Source organism: Chelonoidis abingdonii, chromosome 20, assembly GCF_003597395.2.
Source record: "Chelonoidis abingdonii isolate Lonesome George chromosome 20, CheloAbing_2.0, whole genome shotgun sequence".
NCBI lineage: Eukaryota > Metazoa > Chordata > Testudines > Testudinidae > Chelonoidis > Chelonoidis abingdonii.
In genome coordinates this window covers 15,603,020-15,629,440 of record NC_133788.1, presented here as the reverse complement: position 1 = coordinate 15,629,440, position 26,421 = coordinate 15,603,020, and the positions used below count along the sequence as shown (strand labels likewise).

General features: G+C 38.9%; 1 protein-coding gene across 3 annotated transcripts in view; it reads right to left on the bottom strand.

The window, feature by feature from the left end:
- Window positions 1-1,019: 1,019 nt before the first annotated feature.
- NF1 (neurofibromin 1) overlaps window positions 1,020-26,421 on the bottom strand; it is a 172,856-nt gene continuing 147,454 nt past the window's right edge. For all 3 annotated transcript variants that reach the window (XM_032779402.2, XM_032779404.2, XM_032779403.2), the window contains 7 exons: window positions 24,217-24,339; window positions 23,393-23,520; window positions 22,408-22,508; window positions 20,772-20,914; window positions 19,897-19,943; window positions 18,825-19,041; window positions 1,020-5,371 (listed from right to left, as the gene is read on the bottom strand). In XM_032779402.2, the coding sequence (XP_032635293.1) occupies window positions 5,229-5,371; window positions 18,825-19,041; window positions 19,897-19,943; window positions 20,772-20,914; window positions 22,408-22,508; window positions 23,393-23,520; window positions 24,217-24,339 (902 nt within the window). In that variant the 3' untranslated portion in view covers window positions 1,020-5,228. The remainder of the gene's footprint in view (window positions 5,372-18,824; window positions 19,042-19,896; window positions 19,944-20,771; window positions 20,915-22,407; window positions 22,509-23,392; window positions 23,521-24,216; window positions 24,340-26,421) is intronic.

The following is a 26,421-nucleotide window of genomic DNA, read 5'->3' as shown; positions in this document are numbered from 1 at the left end:
ATACTGGCAGCATTTATCTGCTATTGGAGAGTTTTTTCTTGGTCAACTCCAAAGCAGGGGATGTAGTGCCCCATTTCTTTGCTGCCTTCTTGGCAGACTGTTCAGGATCTTTTCCCCTGACAGAGAAGCCTTTGTCCAAGATGGCAGTTGGCCAGGGCAGCATTCTGTTACAAAAGTCAGTAGATCTATAAATATTGTGTGCGCACACGTATGTACGTGTGGTGGAGTGTATAAATATATTCTTCACTGATCTGGGTCAAATGATGCAATGTTTAGTTTGCAGCAACCATCAAGCGTGTGAATATGTTCTGACATCTTTTACCAATTCAGAAAGAAGGCCGAATATAAGCATTTATACATTTTAAACAGGAAAGTAATATTTTCACATGGAAGAAAACAGACTTGATTATAATTAAGCTGCTGCCAAAAAAGTTGCCTTTAATTGATACTTAATTCATAGCTGAAATTCCAGGCTTCTAAAATAAGCCTGAATAAACAGATTATACTGAAAGATTTTTTAGAAAGACTAAGCAGCCACCTTTAGTTATTAAAAAACTTAATGTACATTTAAAAATAAATGGGTTTGAAATACTGAACTATTTAAAATTATGATAAACTGATTTTGACTGATGTGAGGTCACATGAAATTACTCTGCTACAAGTTATTAGCAATCTTTTAAGTCAATGGGAGCTGCCCATGCTTAGCTGAGGGCAGAATTTGGGCCAATTAGTTTAACCATGATCTAGAAATAAACAATTATGGAGCAAAAACATTCAGCAATATTCACAGGCACAAATCCACATCATCAGCTTTAAACACAATTGTGGACTTCCCCATTGAAGTTAGTAGAAGAATCCTGACCTTGATGAGCTTTGGATTAGGTTCTTGGTTCAGACCCACTTCTAGTTTCCAAAAGAATAAAACAAATCCCTGTACCCTGAGTGACAAGAAAAGGATAAGAGTGGAAAAAAAGGTCAGCCTTGAAACTTAGCAGCCAATGACCCCCAAACTACTCAAAGCAGGCTGAATTTACATTTTACTTCAAAAAAGGGAAGTACATACATGAGGGGAAAATAGGGTGAACAACAATTATTTGAAACCATAATTTCTACAGTTTTACCTACAAGTTACCAACTGTGTTCGAGTCAGCAGGATTCTCACCGGCTGCTGCACACTTGCTTACAATATTAACAGGATTGTAAATCAAGGAAACATTTTCAAAGTTGAGGTCCAAATGGAAATAGTAAGTTATCATACACAGTGTAAGTTTATAGTACACAGCATTTTTTCTTCTTTAAATGACATAACGCACCAGCAGGAAGGAGAAGTAGTAGTTAACAATTACTAATACTAGAATAATCAAATTTGTATGTTATACATATACAGCAACTAACTGCTTTACAAAAAAGCAAAATAATACAATATATTGTCCAATGTATTTACAGTGTAGTAAATATACTTTGTCAAATTTTACACAAAATCTATTTACAGGTGAATATACTGCATTAAAAAAAAACTGTGTGGCCAACACTAAAAGTGACTTTCTGTGGTAAGTCTGTTGCATAACATTAAAACGTGCTTAATTACATCTGAAAGATATTAACCTTAGAATGAAACAGAAAAAGCCCTAAAAGCTACAAACCAATTAGGAATAGAGCACTGGCACTTTCCTAAATGCTCAGTCCACAATACTTATTTGAAATGTTTCCTTTCATGGAAAATAAATTGCATGCACATTAAAGCAGAAGCATTGGTATAATTAACAGGTAAGTTATGCACTATTAAAATACTACCGAGTTAACTTTAAGTCAGGGAAAATACAAACACAAACAATAAAATGTCAATCTTTTTTACAGTACTTAATGTGGTTAATACATAATGGATAAACATGCTCTAAAACAGGGGTGTCAAACATACGGTCCCCGTGATGTATTTATGTGGTCCGCATGTCAGAAGCAGAGCCTCCAAAATCTAAGCTTTCCCGTAAATCAAAGTGTCTGGGGCCCATGAACAGAGTGTAACCAATGCAGTGATGGCTGCTGAGTCTGCAGCTGTCTGAAACAATGACTCAGGTGTGAACTCCTCTGTTCCCTGTTAATTGGACTGGAGTACAGAAGCCCAGTGATACTTCAGGCTTGATATTAACTATTTAATCACTGACCATTTTAGTAAAAGAAATAGATGCCAGGGGACGGAGCGAAGCACTGTATTGAGAAGTGGCAGTTGCCACAGGGAAAGAAATGCAGAGAAAAGGGCAGAAGTCTCAGACAAGGAAAGGGGGAAAAAAACAAGAAAGGAGAATAAGGAATTAAGAAAGAACATGTAGCAGTGAGTCTACTGGGGAGCAGATTTTCTGAGTGAAGAACGTGACAATAAGGGACTGAACAAATAATTTATCACTAGACAGTTAGTCACTATATAAAGACCATGTTCTTCCCTTGATCTCTTTGTAACCCTCTGACCAACACTGGTGGCTGTTCTACTGTACAGTGTGGAGAGTATATGTATGGCCCTGAATTTATACGCTGGCCCACAGACTAGAATAAACCATAAAATACAGCCTTCTCCTCCAAATGAGTTTGGCACCCCTGCTCTAGAAGGTTTAGATCTTCTGACCCAACTTAATGGTAGAAATGTTGAGACAATCCCTCCCACCCAAGGACATTTTACTACGGGGAATTACTGTTTATTGCCTATTTTACATGGAATCAGTTTTGGTCAAGTGGATATTGAGAGACTCCTGTGGTTGTCACATGAAGGATAATTTTGATCACTGTATTTTGATTCCACAACATACACATTTCAAGTGCACATAGTTTTTATGAATTCCAATTTCTTCAGGGAATCTCAGAACTCTGGAAAAGGTAGTTTTAAATACACTCAACCCAACCCAAACTGATTTGGTAATAAACATGAAAAAAGCAATATTTTTTAAAATTAGCTCACCAGGGAAACTGAAAGAGCTAAAAGCTTGTATTTTCTAACAGCATAGTACCTTAAAAAGATTTCCCCGCCTTATGGTGAGAAAAAAATGTATTAGTGAGTTTTGTTTAGGATTCATTATCTTTAACAAAACTGAACACCGAGAAAACTGACAGGGCTAGAATTAGCTTGATTCAATATGATCAAGGTTTTAAACTGACAGATTTTGAAACTGACTACTACACAATTGGATGTACTAGATGGAAGAGATTTTATCTGTGATATCCAAGGTTATGAATGCATAGCAGCTTAGTACCTGGCATTGGTCATTGCTCTATTCCTAAATTCAGTTCTATCCTCATAACCCATTTCATACATAGCTTTTGTAGAATTTTAATAATTAAGTTTCTACTGCAGCTCCTACGTGATCAAGAATAAAAAAAGTTTGGTTAATTGCACAAGTCTTCAATATTTTCCAACATATCTATTTCAAGATAACCACTAATTCTAAGTTTTCCTCTTATTTTGGCAAACTATTTGCATATTAAGTTTGTGTTCATAGTTTTTCCAGGACTGTAAACAAATTAAAAAAATTAAATTGTTATTTTCTGAATCAATACAATAAAGGCAAATTTTTATTTACATAAACATGTTACACTGTTACTGTGTGAATAAATGTGAATAATGTGCTATATCAATAAAATATGAACACTTAGTTGTACCATTCTCTATTAATTTAGCTGTGGAGTTTGATTTACTGAAAGCCACTACTAAAATCACACTATGGGAGGTGTTTTTTTTGTTTGTTTTTTAAAATACTATATACTTTTTTCTTTCAAGCCATTCAGAAATTGCAAAATCCTAACATACAACAGGGACCACCTGGCATTAACAGTAGATATATTTAGCCCTAAAATGAGCACCCAGATGACATGCCCTCTTTTGTCAGAATTTATATTTACCTCTGAGATCAAAATGTTACGCACATTTTTAGTTCATAGAGATAGTATTTGCAGCGTGCTACTTCATTACATATCATTCAACATAGCAGCATATTATCACAGTCATCCATTGTTAATATACTACTATAAGTTGATGAGTCTTTCACAGTGATAGAAAGCAATTTCAGTTTACATCTTATAAACCCCAAACATAATTTTTGCAAGTTTAAAAAAAAAAACTGAAAATTCTGCTAGACAAATTTGAGAGAAATGTCTACGCTGATAGCAGAAATTGCATTGCAAAGATTCATACAAAACCTGTCTCTGACAAAAATGTCAGTTATTTTTAAATTCATGTACCATTTTGCATTGAAGTGAATATTAATGATTTCATATCATTGCATGGGCAGCACACATGCTGTTTTGCTAAACAAAATTCTGAGTGAGCTGAAAGTTACTTCATGCAACTTTCACAAATAGTTATTCTGCCAGGACTTGAAGGTGCATAAAATTGGTGGACAGGGCAAAAGTAACATATAGGATATGTGGTAACAAAAAAAGTAATAATTTTTCCAAGCAGCTAATAAAAGAGCATAATTAATAGTCAGTTCTTGATGATTTGCTTTTCTCTATACATCCATTTCTTTTAGTGCAGTCAAAGTTCAGCAAAAAATAAAATTTGCTTTGGAAAAAGTCAGTTTGTAGAGGCCGGTCCATACACAGTTCCAAATATATGAAGCTACTTTCTGGCAAATGAAGAGACACAAGTGGCCTCCTCCTCCTCCTCTTAAATTTATTGCTGATTACTAAAGATGTAATTTATCAACCACCTCTGGTTAGGTTTACTGCACTGTGGCTAATTTCAAGGTTGCGTTTAAGTATGGTAAAAAAAAGTCCACAGCTAAAAATCTGAAGGGTTTGAATTAACAAGGATTATAGTACTTCCCTGGCTCATAAAGCCATTAATTTGAAAAGTGTGCAAAACAGGATTAAACATTAACACTTTCCTTTAAAGGAGAAACAAACAAGGGATATAACAGAAGCAAGGTAAAACGGTCTGAGAAATGGCTTTCATATTTGGACAGCTACTGTACTGCACTGTTAAAGAATTCCGTACTTCATTCATCTACGAAGTTCTTCAGGATCTACAAATGGTTTCCTTGAATGGTTCTGAAATACTGGCTTAAACCAAAAAAACAGAAGAAAAAGAAAAGAAGGCATTAAAATTCAGGCAATGTTTTAAGAGTTGATCATCTGGCAACATGGCTGGTGGGATGGGAACGTTAAGAATTAAGTGCAGCATCACAACTCGTGGAGGGCCACTAGTGAAGCCCGTGTACGTAAGTCAGTTTAAAAAAAATGCTTCACACAATCTTTTTAGAGCTGTGACGTTTGAAACTGCCAGCGCTTCGCTGCTTTTGCACTTGACTTGCGGACCCATGGCGTGTCCTTCCGCTGTTGGAGTGTCCTGTGGTGGGGGAGAGTTCGACATTCTCCTTGTCAATTCCTAACGGGAAATAAAGAGGACACAACATTACTTTCCTGAGGCTAAGATTCTCAGTTCCATTTCTGTCGTAATTTAATATTTTAAAGGCAGGTTTGTCCTCCGTTAAAGTGGTCACTAAGAAGGCATTTAAGAATCTTAATGACAAAAAAATGAGACATTCTTTATACTTTGAATAACAAAGTTGCAGAAAAAGAAGATAAGAGAAATGAGAATCATTGCAAGTAAAGCTAGAAGCAGCAGGACTTAACTGAATGGTAATTACCACAGAATAGAGCATCTTCAACACAAACCTTACAATAACTCTCCAGCAGAGGTCGCCTTCCAATCATTTACAATTGCTCACACCTCTCCATATATTCTAATCAAGCTGAACTGAGCAAAATTAACATTGCAAATGCCAAGCCAATAAAATTACACTAGCAGGGCCACAGGCTTCTTAGATAGATGAGATAGCCAAGAGGAGTCTACTATTTCAATCTTAGCTCCATTTCATAACAGCCTCTTTCCCTCCACTTCTGGTCTTCTGTGTAAAATGTCAAACACTTTAACAGCAAGCAGAGCACCATTTATATTACCCTCTTTTAGTATTGCCATCATATAATAAGTTCATTTGTATTCCACCTGCAGAGCTGAGTCATAGCTCCCAGTCAAAAGCCCTTTAATATAAATATTATAAGGGGGAGAAGGAGGAGCGGAATCAAAGAGTTCTATACGGCATAATTAAGTAGTAAAAACAGAAAAATTTCACAGCAATTTACATGTATACAGTTCTGGCAACTTAAAATTCCATATGACCTGCAGGGTGAACTCTAATGAATAACACTGAGTTAGTTTATAAAAAACCCTGCAGGGGAGGTGAAATTCTGAGTTTCCAAGACAGATTATACGGGTGTTTTAACACTTTTTACAGGTAGTGTTCAGAAATACAGCATCTCACAGAATAACCATCTTTAGCTGTGAGTATTCTGCAGTAAAAGTTTAAACACTTCCATTCTGGTAAGGAATCTGTAGGAAATTACTTATTTCAAAAATATTTATAACTTATTTATAACTTACTGTTCACAGATGTCTCAAACTCTAGATAGATGACTATCTAGAGACAGACTTGATGCAGTTGTGTGAAATATGAAAAAACTTTTTCAGCATCTGATATTTTCATTAAGAACCAAGACGAGGATGTATAAAGACTGTATGCAGGTACTGAACTATCATGTTATACTCTATACACACACACACACGTGTAAAAATATACACAAGCTGCATATACTAAATTCAAATAGAAATCAAATAGGAAAATTGTGACTTGTGAAACTATTGTTTATAACAAAAATTATTCCCTGTATTTGGTGTGTGTTTAAATCTACCTCCAATCTTAAAAGAGAAGAAATTAGCTAATCAGGCTTCTGGAAACTTACTGGAATGTTTTATTTTATTGTGCTTTCACCACACCCTAAAGGGAATATGTAGGTATATAAACCACTCACCGAGTCCAATAAATCCTTGTTTTCTAAACAGGAAGAGGTTTTTGAGTACAGGTGTAGGAATGCACATCTGCACTTGTGTTATCTTAAGTATCCAGAGATTTTCAATTAAAAAATAAAAACTGTATGGCCAGTGTGATTTAAACAGTGCACACACAAGTATCTTAATCCCTGCATATGAGGCTCACATTTTATGAGTTTTGGAAGGGAATGCTAATATCTAAGTGCTGTTTCAGATCTATCTATATTAGTGAGTACGTATTCAGAGATATCAACATCCATGCATGGTAATACCATGCTTTTCTGCCCTTAGCTGAAGCCATTTGCAGTCTCTTGTCCTTCAATCATTTGAAGTTACTTCCTCTTTCAAATTTCCCTTGTGTATGAACTGAATCACAATGCCTAAAAGACTGTTTGCCCTTGAATCAGCCTCTAAATTTTGATGGATTACAGTGGAAACCTAATTTCACTGTAGTACGAAATGGACTCTTTTTTTTGGTTGGGTTTCAATAAAAGAATATTTTAGCGGAATAAGGATGGTCTTCAGGTTAAGCAACTGGACTAAGACTCGGAAGATCCGGATTCAGTGTCTGGCTTTGTTGGGAAAGTCAATCAATTTGTTTGTTCCTCAGTTCCCCATCTGTAAAATGGGGACAATACTTAACTCTGTCTAGTCTGTTTAGATTGTAAGCTTTTCAGGAACCGTGTCCTTCCATGTGAAGGTAGCACACTCCGGCTTCTAGATGGTACTGGAATATACATAAAGGCCTTTTGAACAGAAAACAGTTCTTATTTAGGCTGAAGGTCTGTCATACTTTCAGCAATACCATCCTCCCACTATTACACTACATCTCTATCCCGACGTAACGTGGTCCCCGGGAGCCAAAAAATCTCACTGCCTTATAGGTTAGACTGGGTTATATCAGGTTTGGTCTGGTACGGCATACCAGCAAGAGTTGGTACGCTGTGCCGGACTGGACCACCTTCCCCAGTGGTGAACTGCCAGAGCCCCAGCGGGGATTTAATGGGCCTGGTGCTCTAGCTGCTGTAGGGAGCCCTGGTCCCTTTAAATCATTGCTGGAGCTCTGGCAGTGGGGCTCAGGCGGGAATTTAAAGGGTCCGGGGCTTCCTGCAGCGACCAGACAGTAAGACTGGGATCATAAGGCATATAAGTGGGTGGTATATAGGACTGTGCACAACTGATGCAAATTGAAGTTTAATCAAATGATTCAGTCATGATTTGATATGTAAAACTAAGGATTATACTCTCCTCCTATTATGGGCCAGAAATTTCCCTGGAAAAGAAGAACAGGTGTGTATATGTACAAATTCAAAGTCTGAGCAGTAGGTCTCGGGTCTGAGCAACGCTGGGCTATATTAAGTCTTTCTTACAATGCCAGTCAGATAGCATTACCCAAGTTAAGGGATTTCTGATATTTTTATTATAAACATCTCACACGGAGTCAAAGCTTGGCAGCTTTAAATCACACTGTATTGAGATTTGGCCTACAACTTGGCAGCAGACAGAAAATACTTTTTAAAATGAAAATTTAAAAATTTCAGATGCTTCTGATCTGAACTATGCTGAAGAATGCTGAGTTGCCCGATTCATATGGTTTGTTTAGCGTACTAATCAGGTTATTTAAAAAAACAGCTGAATTATTTCAAAAATACCTGCTAAGCACATGCAGACTTACTTTTTATAACATCTCATCTGCGTCATGTTCCCTGTCATGTACTGGGCAGTATAAACAGTATGCAAAGCCACAGAAAATTCAACTGTGTGTAATTAGATTTGCATTTTAATAGTCTTGTTCACTGCTGACAGGATATACCTGTTGCTGTATATTCATATACTTTGTAATATCAAATGTGCATCTACTACACATCCAGTAGAAATGGTACTGAAAATTCCCTTGGATGGGGGGTTTGTACAGTAACGCTAGGATCATGAGGGACTAGATGGTTCAGGGGACTGGTAACAGAAGAGCTTTTTCAGTGACCGGTTGCTGGCTTGACTCCTGCGCTCTGCTTGGTAGCCTATGTGAAATGACTGGCTTCAGTCCAATTGCCTGTGGGCAGATATCCCCTTCACACACGCTACGTGCACTGAGCTTGTTGCAGTGTCAGCAGAGACCATGGGTCTTGGTGTAGGAAGTGCTTCCTTACCCCTGAAAGTTGGCCCTCCAGATTAAGAATAAGGCACCATGGTAGTGTAACTGGAATCTAACTTGCATTGCCAAGGGCCATACTGCACTGTTGAACAGCCATAGGATTTCACCCTAGGGTGCCAATTCAGCACCTTGCACAAATTCTAATTTCCCCACAAAAGACTCAAATAACTGTTCTATCAACTGGGCAGACTTTATACATTGTTATTAGAGGTGTGTCACATAATAAGTGTACTGAAATAATGTTAACACTATCAAGTCTGTATGACAGAGAAGCAGAAGGATGTAAACAGATGTTGCTACTTTACAAAATGGAAGTGCCCCTTACATATAAATGGCTATAAACCAGATAGCAACATTACAAAAGCAGTTCAAATGCAATTCAATTAAGGGATATTTTTTCAATTTGTAAAAAGCTAGTATAAAATTCAAACTAATAGCAGCGGATGAGTGCTATTTAGTAGATAAATTCAGAGTGACGGCTGCAGTGGTTTGCCGCACTATACTCCCATTGTGCAGCTCCTACAATTACAGATCTCTGCTATAAATGGGAACAATTATTTCTAATGCTCCATTTCTTGCTTCTCTGTTGAAGCATGTCATGTTGTGTATTTAAGCATACACTGTCAGTGTAATATGAAAATAACTTGCTTTGCCCTCCTTTCAAACCTCAGATCTGAACTCTCAGCGTTTAAGAGCTCTTAGGACACTGGATACAATAAAAAACAAAACAAAAACAAAACAAAAAAAAGTTACTTACTTATCTTACTCTAACTGTGGCTCTACAAGATGTATTGTCCACATGGATTCCCCTTCTAGTGCACACGTGTCCATGCACGCAAGATTGGATTCTTAGCCAGAAGTGCCAGTTAGGCTGTGCCTATGCCCTGGGTGACCTATGCTCTGACGCTCAAGGACTGATGAGCAGGGAGAGCTCAGCTGTCCATCACCTCCTTTGCCAATACATTATCCAGGGGCATATATGACTCCAGGGAAGCAGGGAAGAAGGGTGGGTCATGGAACCCATGTGGCCAACGCATCTTAAAGAACTATAGCTATAGTAAAGTTAATAACTGATCTCTGATTGATTGTCCACAGATTCCACCTGCTGGTCAAGCCGTGACATCTGATGTTTGTGGGTGAGCCTGCAGCTGACTGATGAGATCTGTTAAGGTCTTGAAACTCTCCTGTGGCAAATAAGCCCTTGATGATGTGGAATCTAGCACTGCCCTAATGAAAACTATTCTCTGTGTTGGTAACAGCAATGACTTTTCTTTGCTGATCCTAACAAAGTGGTGTGGTGAAAAGTTGTAGGATTACGGAATGGAATTACCTGCTATTGTGATCATCCTTGAATGAGCCAACTGTCAAGATCTGGCTATACCTGGATACCTCGTTTCCTTAGGTAAGCTGCAATGAGTGCCAAACAATACTCTTGGTGCTGCTGAAAGACTAAAGGCCAAGACTCTGTACTGGTAGTGAGATGCTTCCATTTGGAATTTGAGTGACTTTCTGTGCACTAACTGAACTGATACGTGAAAGTAATTGGAACAAGGTACCACGATTTACTGAGAAACTCCCTAGCAGAGAACCCCCAAAATGACTCAAGAGACAGGAAAATTATTAATCAAGTCTGCAAATGCTGATATCCCAAAGGTCTATGCCTACAGTGATGGCGCCCTGTCAAGCAAGGAGGAGTCACACGAATGGGACCAAGCTGAGTGGGTGGGCGGGCGATACCTCCTTACTGTGCTCAGAAGGGGAGAAGGAAAGAGTACGGGGGGGGGGGGCGGGGAGACTATACTGTCTGGGGCTCTAAGGTGAGTCTCCCCCACTACTGGAGCTGAATAGGAGACTAGTGCTATAATAGTACTGGTGGCTGATACTGTACAAGGCACTCTCACAGCTGAGGATAGTAACGTTGACTCGAGCTGTGTGGCCACCACAAAATAAGCTGGTACTGAAAATAACTTCAGAGCTAAAGAAATCTGTGCTGGGAGTATCTGTACTGCAGGGGTTGGCACCAGAATCATCAGCACCACATGCACAAATATCCGGACCAGGCGAAGCACAGACTGCTGCTGTATATGCTCAGAGACCAGAACGACCCAATTTAGGCTGTGAACCACCCTAGGCTAAGTTGTTTTAGGAGAGCTATGCCTCCTTTAACTTAGGTCCCCTAAGAAGGGCTTTTCTCACCTTCTGCATCCTCTTGCAGAACAAGTGAGAATGAGAATCTACCAGGGCTATATATGGAGCTCCAAGACAAAAAAGGCATCTTGAGTGGCAGTCATTTACAAAGTGGAATATCTACGTTAAAACAGAGATGGTTGGACCGTCAGGGACTTTGTTTCAGTCATGAAAGCTAAATCCCAGTACTGGGGAAGTCTCTAACACTAGTATTTTTTTTCTTGAATATATACAGCCAAAGTGGTAAAAAATTACTATACTAATACTTTAACATATATGTATGTGTATATATTCCCCCCCCACTCCTCCAAATAGCACAGTGTGCAGAGAAGTGAACGTTGCAGGGGTTCTGTCCTTGCAGCTATGGTTGGTAAGAAGGAGCTGATAAATGGCTGGGCTCACTCTGCCCTTTATGCCCTCAGGAGGGATATGTGGCAGGGAATCAAAGGTTCAGGTGTGATCCCAATGGCACTGCTGGCCAAAAGAATCCGATTTTATGCACGTGGAGCACATATGCATTAAAAGGGGACCATGTGGACAATCACTTGAAGAGCTGTTTAAGTGATAAAAGACATCAGTTGAAGTGTTGTTTAAATAATATTTGTAAACCAGATATTTTTTAAAGCACCAACCAATATATTTTCCACAGCGAGCACCACAGAAGACAGAGGTCATAAAATGGGCCTAACAGGAAACTTCACCCTGTGTCAAATGGCTGTGCTGACTACCCACTGACAGGAAACCTTTATCAGAACTGTGGTTAAACAAGTGCACCTCTATATGGTAAAGGTGGAATGAAGCTTACAGTACAGAACGTCAGGATGAAAGCACTAAATGAGATTTATGTCTAAATGCATAGACATTTCTAAACAGCTTTAACCCTTATTCTCTCAATATCGGACTAGCTACAATAAGTTAATTGTAAATAATTTAGCGTGTAAAAGATTCATGTCAGAACAAAGCAAACAGAAGTTCCAACTATTTTAGTGTGAACTTCACACAAATAACTTATGACATTGCAAATGTGAAAAAAGTCACTCCACACAGAAGGGACTTTGGGTCCAGAAGGATCATCACTAACATCCTAAAACAAAAAATAAATTAATTTGAGGGAATGAAGCTGAAATCTCACTTTAATCCAAACCTGCTTCCAAGTAACAGATATCAATTTTATACTGAAACTGTGTACTGACTGAAAATTATTCCTGCACTGCTTATGCCTCATTATTTCTGCAGCAAAATGAATGTGTTGGGTGTGTTATGTTCAGGAATATTCAAGCGCAATTGTGTTACTGTTCAGCAATAGAATGAACACTGTACATAGAAAATTATTGTAATGATAGCAGTTAAAATGTGGCATAGAGCAAAAATTAGTGACAGTGAAAAAAATGTTATTGGAATTTCAGATAATGTTTAACCTAATTATGGAAGGAAGAAGCAAGTGACTGTTTACTGAATGAATAAAAACTTTCCAAGCCATTTTAATCAACTGCCTTCAACTGTCTTCTGTCTCATTCAGATGAAAATCAGCCTCTCATTCTGTCAGTCACTAGATTTTCCTTTCATTTACATTAGTGAGAGTGGAGAATCAAGCCCACTATTTTACAGGCATAAGGATTATTTTCTAAATTCAAAACACAATTACATTCTGACTCCTGCTGTCCATTGTGGCTTATTTCATCCTACCGCTCCACACACACAGGTGCAGACAACCTAGAGCTCAGGCAAAGCACAAGATAAAGGAAAACAGGAAGGCATCTGTAAGAGTGAGCACATAACACATTCTCTGCACCTCTTTCTGTATCTTCCTACATGAACGGAAGCCTCAAAATGATATTGTCTCAAAAAAAGCAGCATGTGGCCTTCAATAATTAACCTGGCAAAGCTGGTTCCAAACAACTCCTCTTGTGCGCAAGTTCTGGTGGTATACAACTGATGTTTAAGCTGATTTCCTATTAATCAAAATAACTCAAATGAAACATTTCGGCCTCTCTCTCTTATTCTTTGCTAATATCTGCGGTTGATTATCTTCATTGGGTGCCCATCGTTGGAGTATCTAGGTGCCAATTCTCTTCTCAAACGTGTCTTATTCCTGTGGATGGGGCTTGCACTCCCCCCTGCTGGGTTTCAAGTAAGGAGCTAATGATAATACAAGAAAAGCAACAGCTTTGCACTTACTTACAAGTACTGTGTCTGGAGTCATTCCTGTGTTTAAAGAGCTTAGTAAATTACTTCTCATGCCTTAAGCCCAACTCTAATGCAGATCAAGCATCTCGTGCAAATATGATGAAAGTAGAGGGTACCTTGATGAGGAAGCGGCATGAAAACTGCTGATTTAGAGCAAGGCAGAGAAGCTTCACGGACACAGAATGAAAGAAAAAACATAAGTGAATAATGTCCATGACAAGAAAAAAAGAATAAGACACAAAACATTTATGACAATGATTTTGCCTAGTTCTCTTGTTTCCAAACGCAGGAAATGGAAAAATGTTAATATTTGCAAATATCTTAATAAATTGAATTATTAAAATAATAAATACCTGTTTGCATAATCAATGGTTATTGCTAAATTAATTTGATGTGATAAGATGGACATCACCAAAACAGCTGATTCTTTTAGTTGAATGGGATCACTATGAAATTCTTATGCATCCTAGAGCTTCTGTGGCTACCTCACCTCTTTCTAGAGACCATGTGTAGTGGCCATCTCTATCATCAACCCTGGTGTGCCTGGGTTACTGATTTCATTCTGGGGATAACATTTCTCTCATCCCTTGCTTCCTTTCATCTCTCCTGAGATAACAGCAGAAGGTGAGAGACACACATAGCAATGATCTTACTTCCCCAACAAGCTGAGCCTCTAATATAGCAGTTAATTTGAATGCAAGACTTAGTCCACATCCACAGTTGCATAAAAACGTGGTAGGGTGGGCTAATTAAATGGTCAACAGGACCGAACCATTTGAAAACCAAGGTCTGATCTACATACAAAGTTGTACCAGTTTAACATCACACCTTTAGCTAACTCGGTACGAATCTGTGCAGCTCAGGCCCAAGCAGTGGCAAATTTGGGGGCTGAGGTACATCATAAAGGGCTGCGACTTACAAACTGGTCCACAGAATGAGAAAGCTGGAGAACCACTGCTCTAATTCTAAGTCTCCCACCCAGCTGCCAGAATGGGGTGAGTACATTCAGGTAGAGGCAAAACACTAATAAGAAATAAAGGAGAAGAGAGGAGACATAGTAACATTTCAGTTAAGAGCTGGGGTAAGATATTCTTAGTTATTAGAGTTTTTGGGTGCTTTAATTTTTAAGTGACAAACTTGAAATATCTTTAAGGGGTGATTTTCAGAGGTTCTGAGCATCTCTGAACACCAGCCATCTAAGATATCTGAAATTGGGTACCCAAAATTCAATCAGTGGTAAACTACAAAAGTATTGGCCTATATGTAAATTGTAATGTATGCCTATATTCTTAATAGATGACTTGATGTGTCCTTCTGTATTCCTCTGTAACCAGGTGCAGACTCACCTGGCGGTGCCTCCTGCTGGTCGTCCCTGGGAATTAGCTCACCAGCCCTCTGGAGTGCCCTCTGTCGGCCGGAGATCCGCTACCACTGGGCCTCCGTGACCCTCTCGGACCCCAGTGCCCCCTTCTCTGGGTTGCTGCCCCCTTGGCTGTACCCCCACACTCAGGTTCTGGGTCTCCCCATCCAGGAGAACCCCTACCCACTAACCCCACCTCATCTCAGTCTGGGCTACTGCCAGTCACCAGCTAGCCCCACTCCCTGGGGCAGACTGCAGTATAAGCCACTCATCGCAGACAAGGGGGTTTGGACCTGCTGCCTTCCTCTACCACCCAGTGCCCTTTTAGCCCTTAAACTAGGCCTTGCAGCCTGGGGAGTTGCCAGCCAGGAGCTCCCCTGCTCCTCTGGCTTTCCCCAGTCTTGCTTCACTCCTAATACCCTTTCTGCTAGGCAGCCAGGCCCTGCTCCCTCTCAGACCAGAGAGAGCCTTCTGAACTCCTGGCTGCCCTGACCTTTATAGGGTCAGCTGGGTCTGTTTGGGGTGTGCTCTCCAGCTGAGGCTGCCTCCCAATCAGCCCAGCTTTTCTCTCAGCTCTCTCCCAGGGGTGGCTTTAAGCCCCTCAGGGCAGAAGTGGGTGTCTGTCTATTGTATATATTTGAAAAGTTCTGAAAATAAGTTTAAAAAAGTTTAAAAAGCATCATAGAATCTTAGGACTGGAAGGGAGCTTGAGAGGTCAGGACTAAGTAATATCAAGATCATCTCTGATCATCCTCTATATTAAGCAACATTTGCCAAAAAAAACTTAAAGTTACCACTGAGCTTTGGGAGGAATGAGTTTTCTATATTATAAATTTAACGGAATAATTTAGTTTCTTGCAGGTGGGAGGTCTAGTAATTCACTTAAAATACTAGCCCACAACACAAAATGAAGCCAAGAAATGCAAATCAGTTTTGTAAATTTTAAAGAAATTTAAGAATCAGATATAGAATTCCTTATAGGCTGAAGCTTCTCTCTTTTGCTTTCTTCAACACTAGCAGAAAAATCGAAATGCTTCAACTGATAAAAAGTCAATAAGACCATTGAGAAAAATCTGCTCTCAGTAGCAGTAACTCCAGGTATATCATATCTTTTAGCTACTACAGCGCTAAACCACTCTTGATAGCTAAGCTATTGGATGAAGCAGTCTTGTGACCACAAAGCATGCTCTGACTAATCTCTGGCTCTGCATTTTACATAGTCTAATTTATTATTACAAAAAAAATTAATATAATGTAATAAATTTACACACTGAACAGACACTGCCAACCCTTCTTTTAAAGTTAATGGGATTTAAAAAAAAATAGTTTTCTCCCAAACTATCTCCCATTGACCAGTGTGGTTGGTGGAACACTTGCTAGTGGTTTGCAGGGAGCTGACCTGTTCCTTGTTGAGAGAAATGAAACAGATGGGAAGTGATGAAATGAAGAGCAAAAGCATACGGAGCATTTTTTTTTTCTCCTGAAAAGACCACCACAACACACAATGAAGTACAGAAGCTAAGACGACACAAATACTTTCCCAACATCACTTTACTATGTGCAAACTGCTGGAGTTGTCACAGAGATGTTACGTAACTGTGGTATGAGAGGTATCCGCAAGACAGGTCTTTCTATTAAGATGTTAACCAGCATGTCCTGAATTTTATTTTTTACATGCCTTTAATTTTTTCCCTACTCCTGTTTGTCTGTCAGTTTCCATCTTGCTAACTGACCATAGAGGGAAACAGTGAAATTACTAAACAGCGCTGGCAAATACACAAATTAAACTGACAAAATTTTCCCTTAACTTTTTCCTGTAATAGGAATGTTACATGCTATTTGTACTGTACCTATAGTCAGCTCAAAATTTTCAGAAAGAAATTGATTTTTAACTTAACTGTGTCCCTTTAAATACTCACAGTAACACTATTGAGACACCATCTTAGATCTTCATGTAGTTTTCTGTTTTAAACAAAGTCGACCAACTTGACACTTTTGACTATTCATTGCTTTATAATACTTCTGCCAAAAATTACTAAATGTTTATAAACAGCTAAAACCACCTTCTTATTTATGAAATTAAGATAGGAACATAAAAAAATCTTGTAATGTAAAAAACTGATTTTTCCAAGGATTTCTAAAACTAACATCTACTGTAACCATTACTGCAAAATAGTGTTGATAATTTTAACACCTTGCAATCATAAATCTGATTGCACCCCAATTCTTCTGTTTCTCACTGCCCAAGTCTTGTTATTTGTCCTCAGCATGAACATCTATAACAAGGACACAGCAATAAGACTGCAATGACAATAAAAGCCTCCCTAGGGCTGAGCTGTGCTATTGATAAAGGTAATACTCTGAAAAGCTAATACTCTTCTCCCATTCAGGACAAAGCTATTTAGTGAAATAAATCACCTTGGCTTAGCCAGAACGTGGGAAATGAGCTAGTTTCTCCTCAGGATAATGGATTTTTCTACCTAAACTGGCTTAATTTTCTCAAGACACATTTCTAGCACTCTCTCTTCAATGATTAAATCAACTAGAGTGTTTCACCTGTTCTAAAATATTGGAGTCTACTTCTTCAGACACTGGACAGAGGTCACAACTAAGTGCTGAAGTGGCAGGATTTTAAATACACTTCAAAGTTACTCATTTGGTAACCAGCTTTACAGGGCATTGCCTCATCTTTTGCAAACTAATATTTATCATATAGATGAAGAAGCATGGACAACAGCTGTGAGCGGAAAGGAGAACTGGAAGGCTAGATTTCTTGAGTGCAACTGACTGCTGCTTTTGGGCCAACAGAAGCCAGAGAGAAAACAGAGGCAAGTACCGGACCTAAAGGCAAGCAAGAGACTATCAATCCTTGCATCCAGAATAGAAAAATAAGCATGGAACCAAAAAGATGATTTTTAAAGAAGTGTCAAGAGCTGTAGCAATTTGAACACAACAGGGCAAAATTACACACTATATTGGTATCATTAACTGAGGCAGAAAAGACGTTTACTAGATGTGTAAGTTAGCAATCCAAAACTACTGCCTAATGGATCAAGAAATTTTCCCCAACATTCAACCTGTGTTTTCTTTGAACATTTCATCCTACTGCCCCTCACTCATATCCTCATATATTGCACTTAATAGTTCCTCACTTTGCTCGCTGTTTACCCCCCTGCATGCAAACATCTACACCTTTATTTCCTCCCATTTAGTGGTCACATAGCAAAGCTATACATATTAAAGTCTTCCATTCCTCCATCATTTACTCTTTCCTAACACTTGGTGGTAAGTTCTTTTTGGAACTCCATTTACCAGTATCTTTTTAGTAATGTGGTCAGAACTGAAACAGTATTTCAGGTGTGGGAGCACCAGTTCTTTTATTCAGCGGGATGACCACCTCTGTTCTGTGACATCATGCTGTTGCCTGTACAGCCTTAAATTAACCCCCCCCTTTTTTCCCCAACTACATTACATTACCAAGTCATATCTATTTAGTTTCCCCAATATAACCCCCAGGTCTCCTTCAGCATTACTGCTTTCCAGGGCTTGCCTCCCACTGAGTACGGATGTTTTGGATTTTTTCCCCCTGGGACATTAATTTGCATGTTCCTGTCTTGACTCTCATATTGTTATTTCCATAATGAAATATGATGATATCCCAACAGGAATGTAAACATTTACTTTTTAGCATCCATTGCTCTAATATTATATTTACACAATAAAATGTAGCTCTTTCCTGCATGCTGCTCACCTTGCTGTTATTTCTCAGCAAGCATCACCAACAACAGGAAAAACTTGAATCCCTAGGACATTTTCCTTGTTAACAAATTTAACGTCGCTACTGAGATACAAGTAACATATAGCAATGTTGAGTCCCACTCACAGGGCCAGAAGACAATTTTCACGGCAAACAAAATCAACATCAAGTTCTGCTTCAGAATGTAATGTCATTTAATATATTAACATCTCTGGAGTATTAATGAAACTTCTTTGTTTTTGGGGCTACATAAATGTTAGTTTTAATATGTTCCCTTTATATATGCAATATAAAAACATTTACTGACCTGGGGAATGCTGGGAAGTTGCGAGTGAGGTCATAGAATTAGAAAGATTAAGATTTGCAGTAATACTAAGCTGGCTCTGCACTGCAGGAGGATAAGGAGATGTAGGCGTCAGTAGGGATTCCTCACTGGTTTCCTCATCAATTCCAGGCAAATATGTGTCAATCAAGGCATCAAGAAACTTCACTATAAGCTCAGCATAGTCTGGGATTTGTGTTTGCTGTCGAAATAAAAATTAGATCTGTTCCTATTTCACTTCCACCAATATCAACATAGATTTTACCTCAAATCTTACTCTGGTGTTTGCTTTTTTGGTCTAGGTCTTTAAGCATTTAATGTGGGCATTTGCAATCTAGGCTCCTATTCAGATTAATTTTAATATACACTAAAGGCAACCTGTAGTTATAATATGAACATACCACTCGATAGCAGCAGCATCAAGTAATGAAGTGGTAGCACCAGTGCCAAAAATTCCTTTAGAAGGTCAACTCCAGTGTCTTGCTCGATTTATAAACATTATCTGTGCGCCTTTAAATCAAAATATCCAACCACTGCCCATCTCTGCTCATTTGGTCCTTGTTACATTGATTCAGCAGAATAAATTGCAGTACAGATGGTCAATACTTAAGACAATATTGAGTTCAGTGTAAAACATGAAATTTATCATTGTGAATTTACTTCTGTATTGATTTCGATATTTCTGTAAGCCACAAAATACATTTAATAAAGAACTAAAGATGTGTTGAATGACAACATATGTCAAGTGCCTCTTAACAATGACAATGAGAGCATTGTAAAGGGCTATTTACCAACTTGACTCCTCTTACCTGACTTTGATAGTTTAACAGTAGGCAAAATTATCTGTTTTTATACCTGCTTATCAAATCTATCAAGATTTGTGAGGTCCATCAGAGGGCTAGTTACTGCCTTACACATAAAAGTTTGCCTAGTGGGGTACTCTGTTTTATCAACATTATTTTTCTATATTTCAATATAGTGCCATAAGAGTATCCTGGTGCTCCACAGAGAATAAAGACAAGATTCTCAATAACTTACATTTTTATACTATTCTTACCTTAGAGAATGGCCCAGCAAACCTCCACAACCCATTAAATCCAAAACCTATAACAACAAATTGAATATTACCACCCTATAACAATTTTCTCATAGAATTTTGATAAGAAACCAAACTAATTAGAAAGTATACAAGATGCATCACTTGGATTTGCTTACATATTGAACAAAACATTACGTAAGGATCTCACAGTGACAAACCATGAAATTGTTTATGCCTAAAAATAGACTGAATTTTGTGTTCAACATGTAAAAAGTACAACTGCTGAATTTTGTTTTTTATATATAATATATATCTTAAGTGTAATAAATGAATTCAAAAGCCCCAAACTGAAAGGGGATGCTGTCAGGTTAAGCATTTAAGCATGGATAAAATTTCCACAAGGGCAAATGACTTAGGAGCCCTAAGTCACATTTTAAGAAGTGACATAGGAGCCTAAATCTCATGGAATTTCAGTACCTAAGTCACTTTGAAAACAGGGTTTAGGTGCTTTTAAAATATTACCTTTAACTAGTAAATAAATTGCATGACACTCGATTGTTACATCTAAAAGAATTTTAGAAATCTCATTTATTATTTGCATTTTTGACCAGTATTTGCATTTTGTACTTCACTCATCGTGGTCAGTGGAAACAGATTACTGAGTTTTAATTTCTAGCCTGTTTCTTAAGCAGCTGGCAACATGCAGTCATAGCAAGGAATTTGACATTTACATTAAAACAGATAATTTATTACAATGAATACATTCTTACACTAAGATTTGTGAAATTAAGAAAAAACCCACACAACAAATTCTGGGCAGCAATCTTGATGGAAACATATTTATTTATTTACTTTACAGTAAAGCAGTTTAAAAAAAGCAGAAAGATATTTACTTTGTAGGTAAGAAGTTTGGTACTGGGGTGGAGATTCTTCATGGTAGACAACACTCTGAACAATCCCATGAATTGGATTCAACAAATTTGGGTCTTGGCACAGTGACAAAAGGGTATTGATCTTGGAATCCAATAAATTGTGCCTAAACAATACAAAAGTAAGTGTCGTCTTTTTGTTCATATAGTTACTTAAAGTTAGATATGAACTGCAGGTTCATTTATCAAACGAACGATTGGGATGAGATTTTCAGAAGTGTCCAAGTGATTTCAGAGCACAAGCACTATTCACTTTCAATGGGACTTATGCCCTTAAGTCACCTCAGTGCTTTTGAAAACCCCAGACATAGAAAATGTAACCCATCAACCCTTTTCTTTAATTAGCAATTAACAAAATACTCAAACATGCAACATCAAATATTTGAATTATTTACAAGGAAATAATTAACTGGTAAAATGAATCTCTGGATTTACTCAATTCTCAGTATTACTCCTGATACTGTCATAAAGGACGCCAATTACTGCCAGTTTGACTTCGGTGACTTGTGAAATTCCTTTAACTCTGACCATCATTTTGTAACAGGGGGATGTGATATTCTTTCTACAACATGCACACCTGCATTTAAGAAGTCCACACAAGTTACACTACAATAGCTTGACATTCCTAAACTGTATTGATTGCACATAGACAAGAATACAGTGATAAACTAAGCAAACATGTCGTACGCAAAATCATACTGAAGGAGTACACTTGGGTTGCATTTTAAATAACTTGTTTTGACAGCAAAAAGAACAAGGAGTACTTGTGGCACTTTAGAGACTAACAAATTTATTTGGGCATCAGCTTTCGTGGGCTAAAACCCATCCACGAAAGCTAATGCCCAAATCAATTTGTTAGTCTCTAAGGTGCCACAAGGACTCCTTGTTCTTTTTGCTGATACAGACTAACAAGGGTACTGCTCAAACTTATTTTGAGACATCGCTTGAACACCAGTAAAAAAAAACAAAACCAAACTTTGTTTATCTGCTGGGGGAAAAAAAAATCTACAAGGTAACACGTATCCCCTTGTTTTGCAACACCACACCAATGCACTGTAAACAAACCCTAAGTTTTTATTTTTACTTCAACTCTTTTTTATAGTGTCAAGCACTGACAAACCATGACTGAACTGCTGGATCAATGGCTGCAATGAGCCTGGGATGGTTTTGGTGTTAAGTCTCGAAGAAGCACAGCATAGGCAACAGCAATGTAAGATTCCCCAGAGCCAGACCAAAGCACCCAAACTCTGACTTGGAAGGATTATGGCAGAGCATGATTCAGCCTCCATGGCCTTTGACCTCTCTGTGGAAACTGTCAATACGGGTACTTATTAGTACCAACTGGGTGGGGGTGGTTTCTGTATTGAGGAAAGCGCTACCCCCAAGAACACCAAACACATTTCACATAGGCCACTAGATAGCTTCCAATGGTAACAGCCTTCTGTCCTTACAAGTCGAAGTTAAATTTGAAATAGCAACCTAGGGGTGAAAAAAATGTCTTGTAACCCCTGCCATCCAGTCCCCAAAGTCATTTTACGCAAGTGTAAAGCAGCAAGCTTAATATGAAAATTATTATATAAACTGAGTTTTAATTACTTACACAACAGGAAAAACCTTTGGGAAGACGACACTGGCTTCTGCTAAATACTCATAAAGAATTCGTTGGTCAAACTCATCTGTAGTGTACTTCACTAATGTTGCCTAGCATAATGCAAAGGATAAAAATCAGTATCTCTGATTTGGGAGGTGAATATTTGTGCTTAATTTTGTTATAACAAGGATTTCAAACATTGAGGGATACCAGTTCATCACTAACAGCACTTGATTGCGAAAAAAGGAGCACTAGCAAGATAGATTAAAAAAATCCCTTAATGTGATGAAGGACAGTTTTCATTTCATGTGCACATAGGAGACTGACAATGAACGGAGTCTGCCAATTTTTTAAATTTTGACCAAAATTTTGGTCAATTCATTTCCCTCTTTTGGTGAGAAATGTTTTCAACAAAGATTGCCCCACTGGTTTTCAAAAAATGAAAGTTTAGAAATGTACTCAAACATCAAAGAGTTTCAGTAAGAAAAAAGATATTCAGATTAAACATTTTTTAATTGCCTTTTCAGAGGACGGCAGTGATGGGAACTGCATTGGAGCAGGCTGGGAAAACATTTAAAGTAATTTATACGGCAACCCTCAATCCCTGGGCTCAGATAAATTTAAACTCAAATTAATCTAGTTCCAGCAATTTAAGATTTTAAAAATATAGATAGATAGATAGATAAAATGCACACATTGTATTATCATTTGTTTTGTGATTCTCATCACTGTGAAAAAGTGAGATAATTTGATGTGCTCTGAAAAGAGGTGCATAGATGTGAACATTAAATATTTGCCTGTTTATGGATATTAAATATGCGTTTAAAAAAGGAATTTTCTTGACATCCTAGACATTAGTGGGCAAAATGGAATGCCTTTCACACATCAGGGACAGACCCTGATCAATCAAGCCCTACTAGCACTGCACTAAAACATACATGCTGGTTTTAAAGATATAGTGCATTAAAAAATAATACGGGGAAAGCGTGCTTACAAGGACAGTAAGCAGCAGGGCTTGAATTTTTGGATCAGTAAGGACCTCTTCATCCAGGAGGACATTAGACTCAGACACAGAAACTTTCCGAAGGTGTGGGTGTTGTTGGGGTGATATTCTCTGTGTTTCTGCCGGGAAAGAAAATTTACTCAGCCAGAGCACAATAATTAAAAAACAAAGAATTATATACCATCCCATCAAATTCAGCCACCTACAACTCCCATGGAACAGCTTTTTTTTTATCCACAATTCAATGAGGTGTATGTTACGAAAAAGCATGTTTGTTGTAATCATAATAATTAATAATACCAAGCTCATGTGTAATACTTTTCATCAGTAGGTAAAGAACAATATCCCATTTCACAGAAGAGGAAACTGAGGGACAGGGAGGTGAAGTGACTTGCCCAAAGTCACCCAACAGACGAGTGACAGAGCCAGGAACAGAACCCAGGCTTCCTGAGTGCCAGTCCAGTGCTCTATTCATGAGGGCACTGGTTCCTTTGTAAAAACCCTGCATTCAGTGCTGATAAAAATATAGATGGCATAATCTGATTTCTTTTTGCTATGCAATGTTTATTTTTGGCTGCCTTTTACTCTATGTCTCCGTATTAACTTTGTTGAATTGTAGTGATTCGAGATTCAATTGCCAGTGTTGCAAAAGACTGGAGACTTTCTAGGTGGCTTGCTTTGTTAAGACAAATGAGTATCTACTGCCTTGTTGTACCCTAAATAAATGAACACAGAATTTAGGAATAATCCTTTTCATGTGCATGCACTGCATTTAATACTAGGAACGGTTTAAAAGTGTTAGTCTTTCTTCTCACCCATGTCATAGTCATTTTCAGCTACTCTCCTCATTTTGGGAGGTGTGGTAATCCCAGATTCCATTTCTTGCCTTTTAGGAGCCTTTGTGTCTGATATCAAGTGGTCAAAACTTTTCCTTGTACCTAAAAAAAAAAAAATGATCAAGAAATAAAATCAGTGAACCATGGTAGATATTTGCTGTATCTGAATAGTAAGGTACTGAATGTTTTTTGCTGTGAAGGTATTACACTATCAAGGACATATGGACAAGAACACTGGGAGAGGTGGTCTCGCCATCTTCTGTGACACTGATATCTTTTGTATGGAACAGCAAAGCACATCTCAACAAGAGCAGGACCTCTGTGTGGGCCTTTGTTCTGCTGGTATCCTAGAACAATCTTCACTTGTGGATACATTAGCTCTAGACACAGTCACACTAGTACCTGGGATACTTCTGTCATATCTTTTGAAATGCTTGGCTAACACAATATACATCAGTTTGGCAGCCAATTTTAAAAAATGATATTTAGGGCTCACGTGCCCAGTGTGTGACGCTATTTCCTGGTCAGCATACTACAGTGTCTCCCATTTAGTAAATATTTTAACACCTTATTACTGGAACATGAGTCACTATCAGGGTCACTACTCCCTCTCACTTAGTGTGTATATTTTAGTGCTTATGAAAGGCGAGAGGTTGAACAGCACTGGTTTGAGGTAAACAAGATGTAGGTATTGTGCAAGCCCCAACAAAGCTCTACAAAGCAATATAATCCTAAATGACGTGGCCAGTACAGCTATTCCAAGTCCTTGATTCACTCTTGAGACGGAAACAGAACCATGCAGCTCACTGTAGTGGTCGAGCCGGCCACGGCAGGAAGCTTGGACACAGCAGGTACTCTCCAATACTTCGATATCACCACTAAGGCTATGATTTGTCATGGATCTTTTGAGTAAGTCATGGACTGCTTACGGGCAATAAACAAAAAATTACAGAAGCTGTGACCTGTTCCTGACTTTTACTAAAAACATCCCTGACAAAATGGGGAGGGAGGAGGGATCAGCATCCTGCCTCTCCCCCCTCATCCCAACAGCAGCCGACTGGGAGCTGCAGGGACCCCATTGTCCAGTGGCTGGGAGGGGTCCCCCACTACTCTGCAGGGCTGGGAGCTGCAGAGAGATCCCTGCAAGTGGTAAAGTCTGGGGAGCTGTAGGGGGCAGGGGCTTCTTGTCCCCAGCCACTGAGCAACTTTGAGGTGTCTCTGCTGCTGCTGCTGGTGGCTAGGGTGGGGGCTGCTCTTCGGAGCGACTGAGCAGCTGCATGGGGGGGCCTGTGACAGCGGCAGTGGCTGGGGAGCTGCGGGGGGGGTCCCCGACCTGTGGCCGCTGAGCAACTCTGGGGTCCCTCTGCCACTGCCGGTGGTTGGGAGCTGCGGGGGGGCCGTGGCTGCTCATGGCGGCTGAGCCACTGCAGGGAGGATCCCTGCCATAAGCAGCGGCTGGGCAGCTTTGGGGGTCCTGTGGAGACTAGGATGCTGCAGGGTCTCCAATGTCACAGAGATCGCTGGAAGTCACAGATTCCGTGACTTCCATAACCTCCGTGACATAATCTTAGCCTTAGTCATCACTCCCAGTTGACCAGAGTACTCACTCATTACGCCACAATCCTTCCCTATCCCTCTCTCTCCTGCAGACAAGTTGAAATCACGAATTCCAGGATATTCTGCCCCTTAAGTAACTGCTAAGTAACATGTTGAGGCCAAAATCACGTTTCATGGCATTCCCATACTACATGCTGTGCGATACTGAGTTCTAGGAGCCTGATTCTCAATTATACTAAGGCCCCTTTATGCCACTTTCACAGTGTAAATTAGCCATAAAGAGAATGGAAACTGCTCTCTAAGTCTGATGCAGAGCTGGGAAAAGGGATTTGCAGCAGCCCTACAAATCTCAGAATACAGGAAGGGTAAAGATGGCTTAAAGAATAGTTCAGGTCAAAGGTAATAGGCTACAGACTTGTAGACTGCCAGTTCAAACCCGATATTCGCTGGAAGTAACTGAAAGTTGTTACTATCCGCTGATTGCTTGGTGGCCTTTATATTAAATGAGTCTTGTGGGCTCAAATAAGTTTCCACTGGTCCTATCCTCACACCACCAACTGCTTAACCACTGCTACTAACTGGAGCCCTTATTAGAAAATTCAACAGGAGACCGAAGATTTAGTGGCC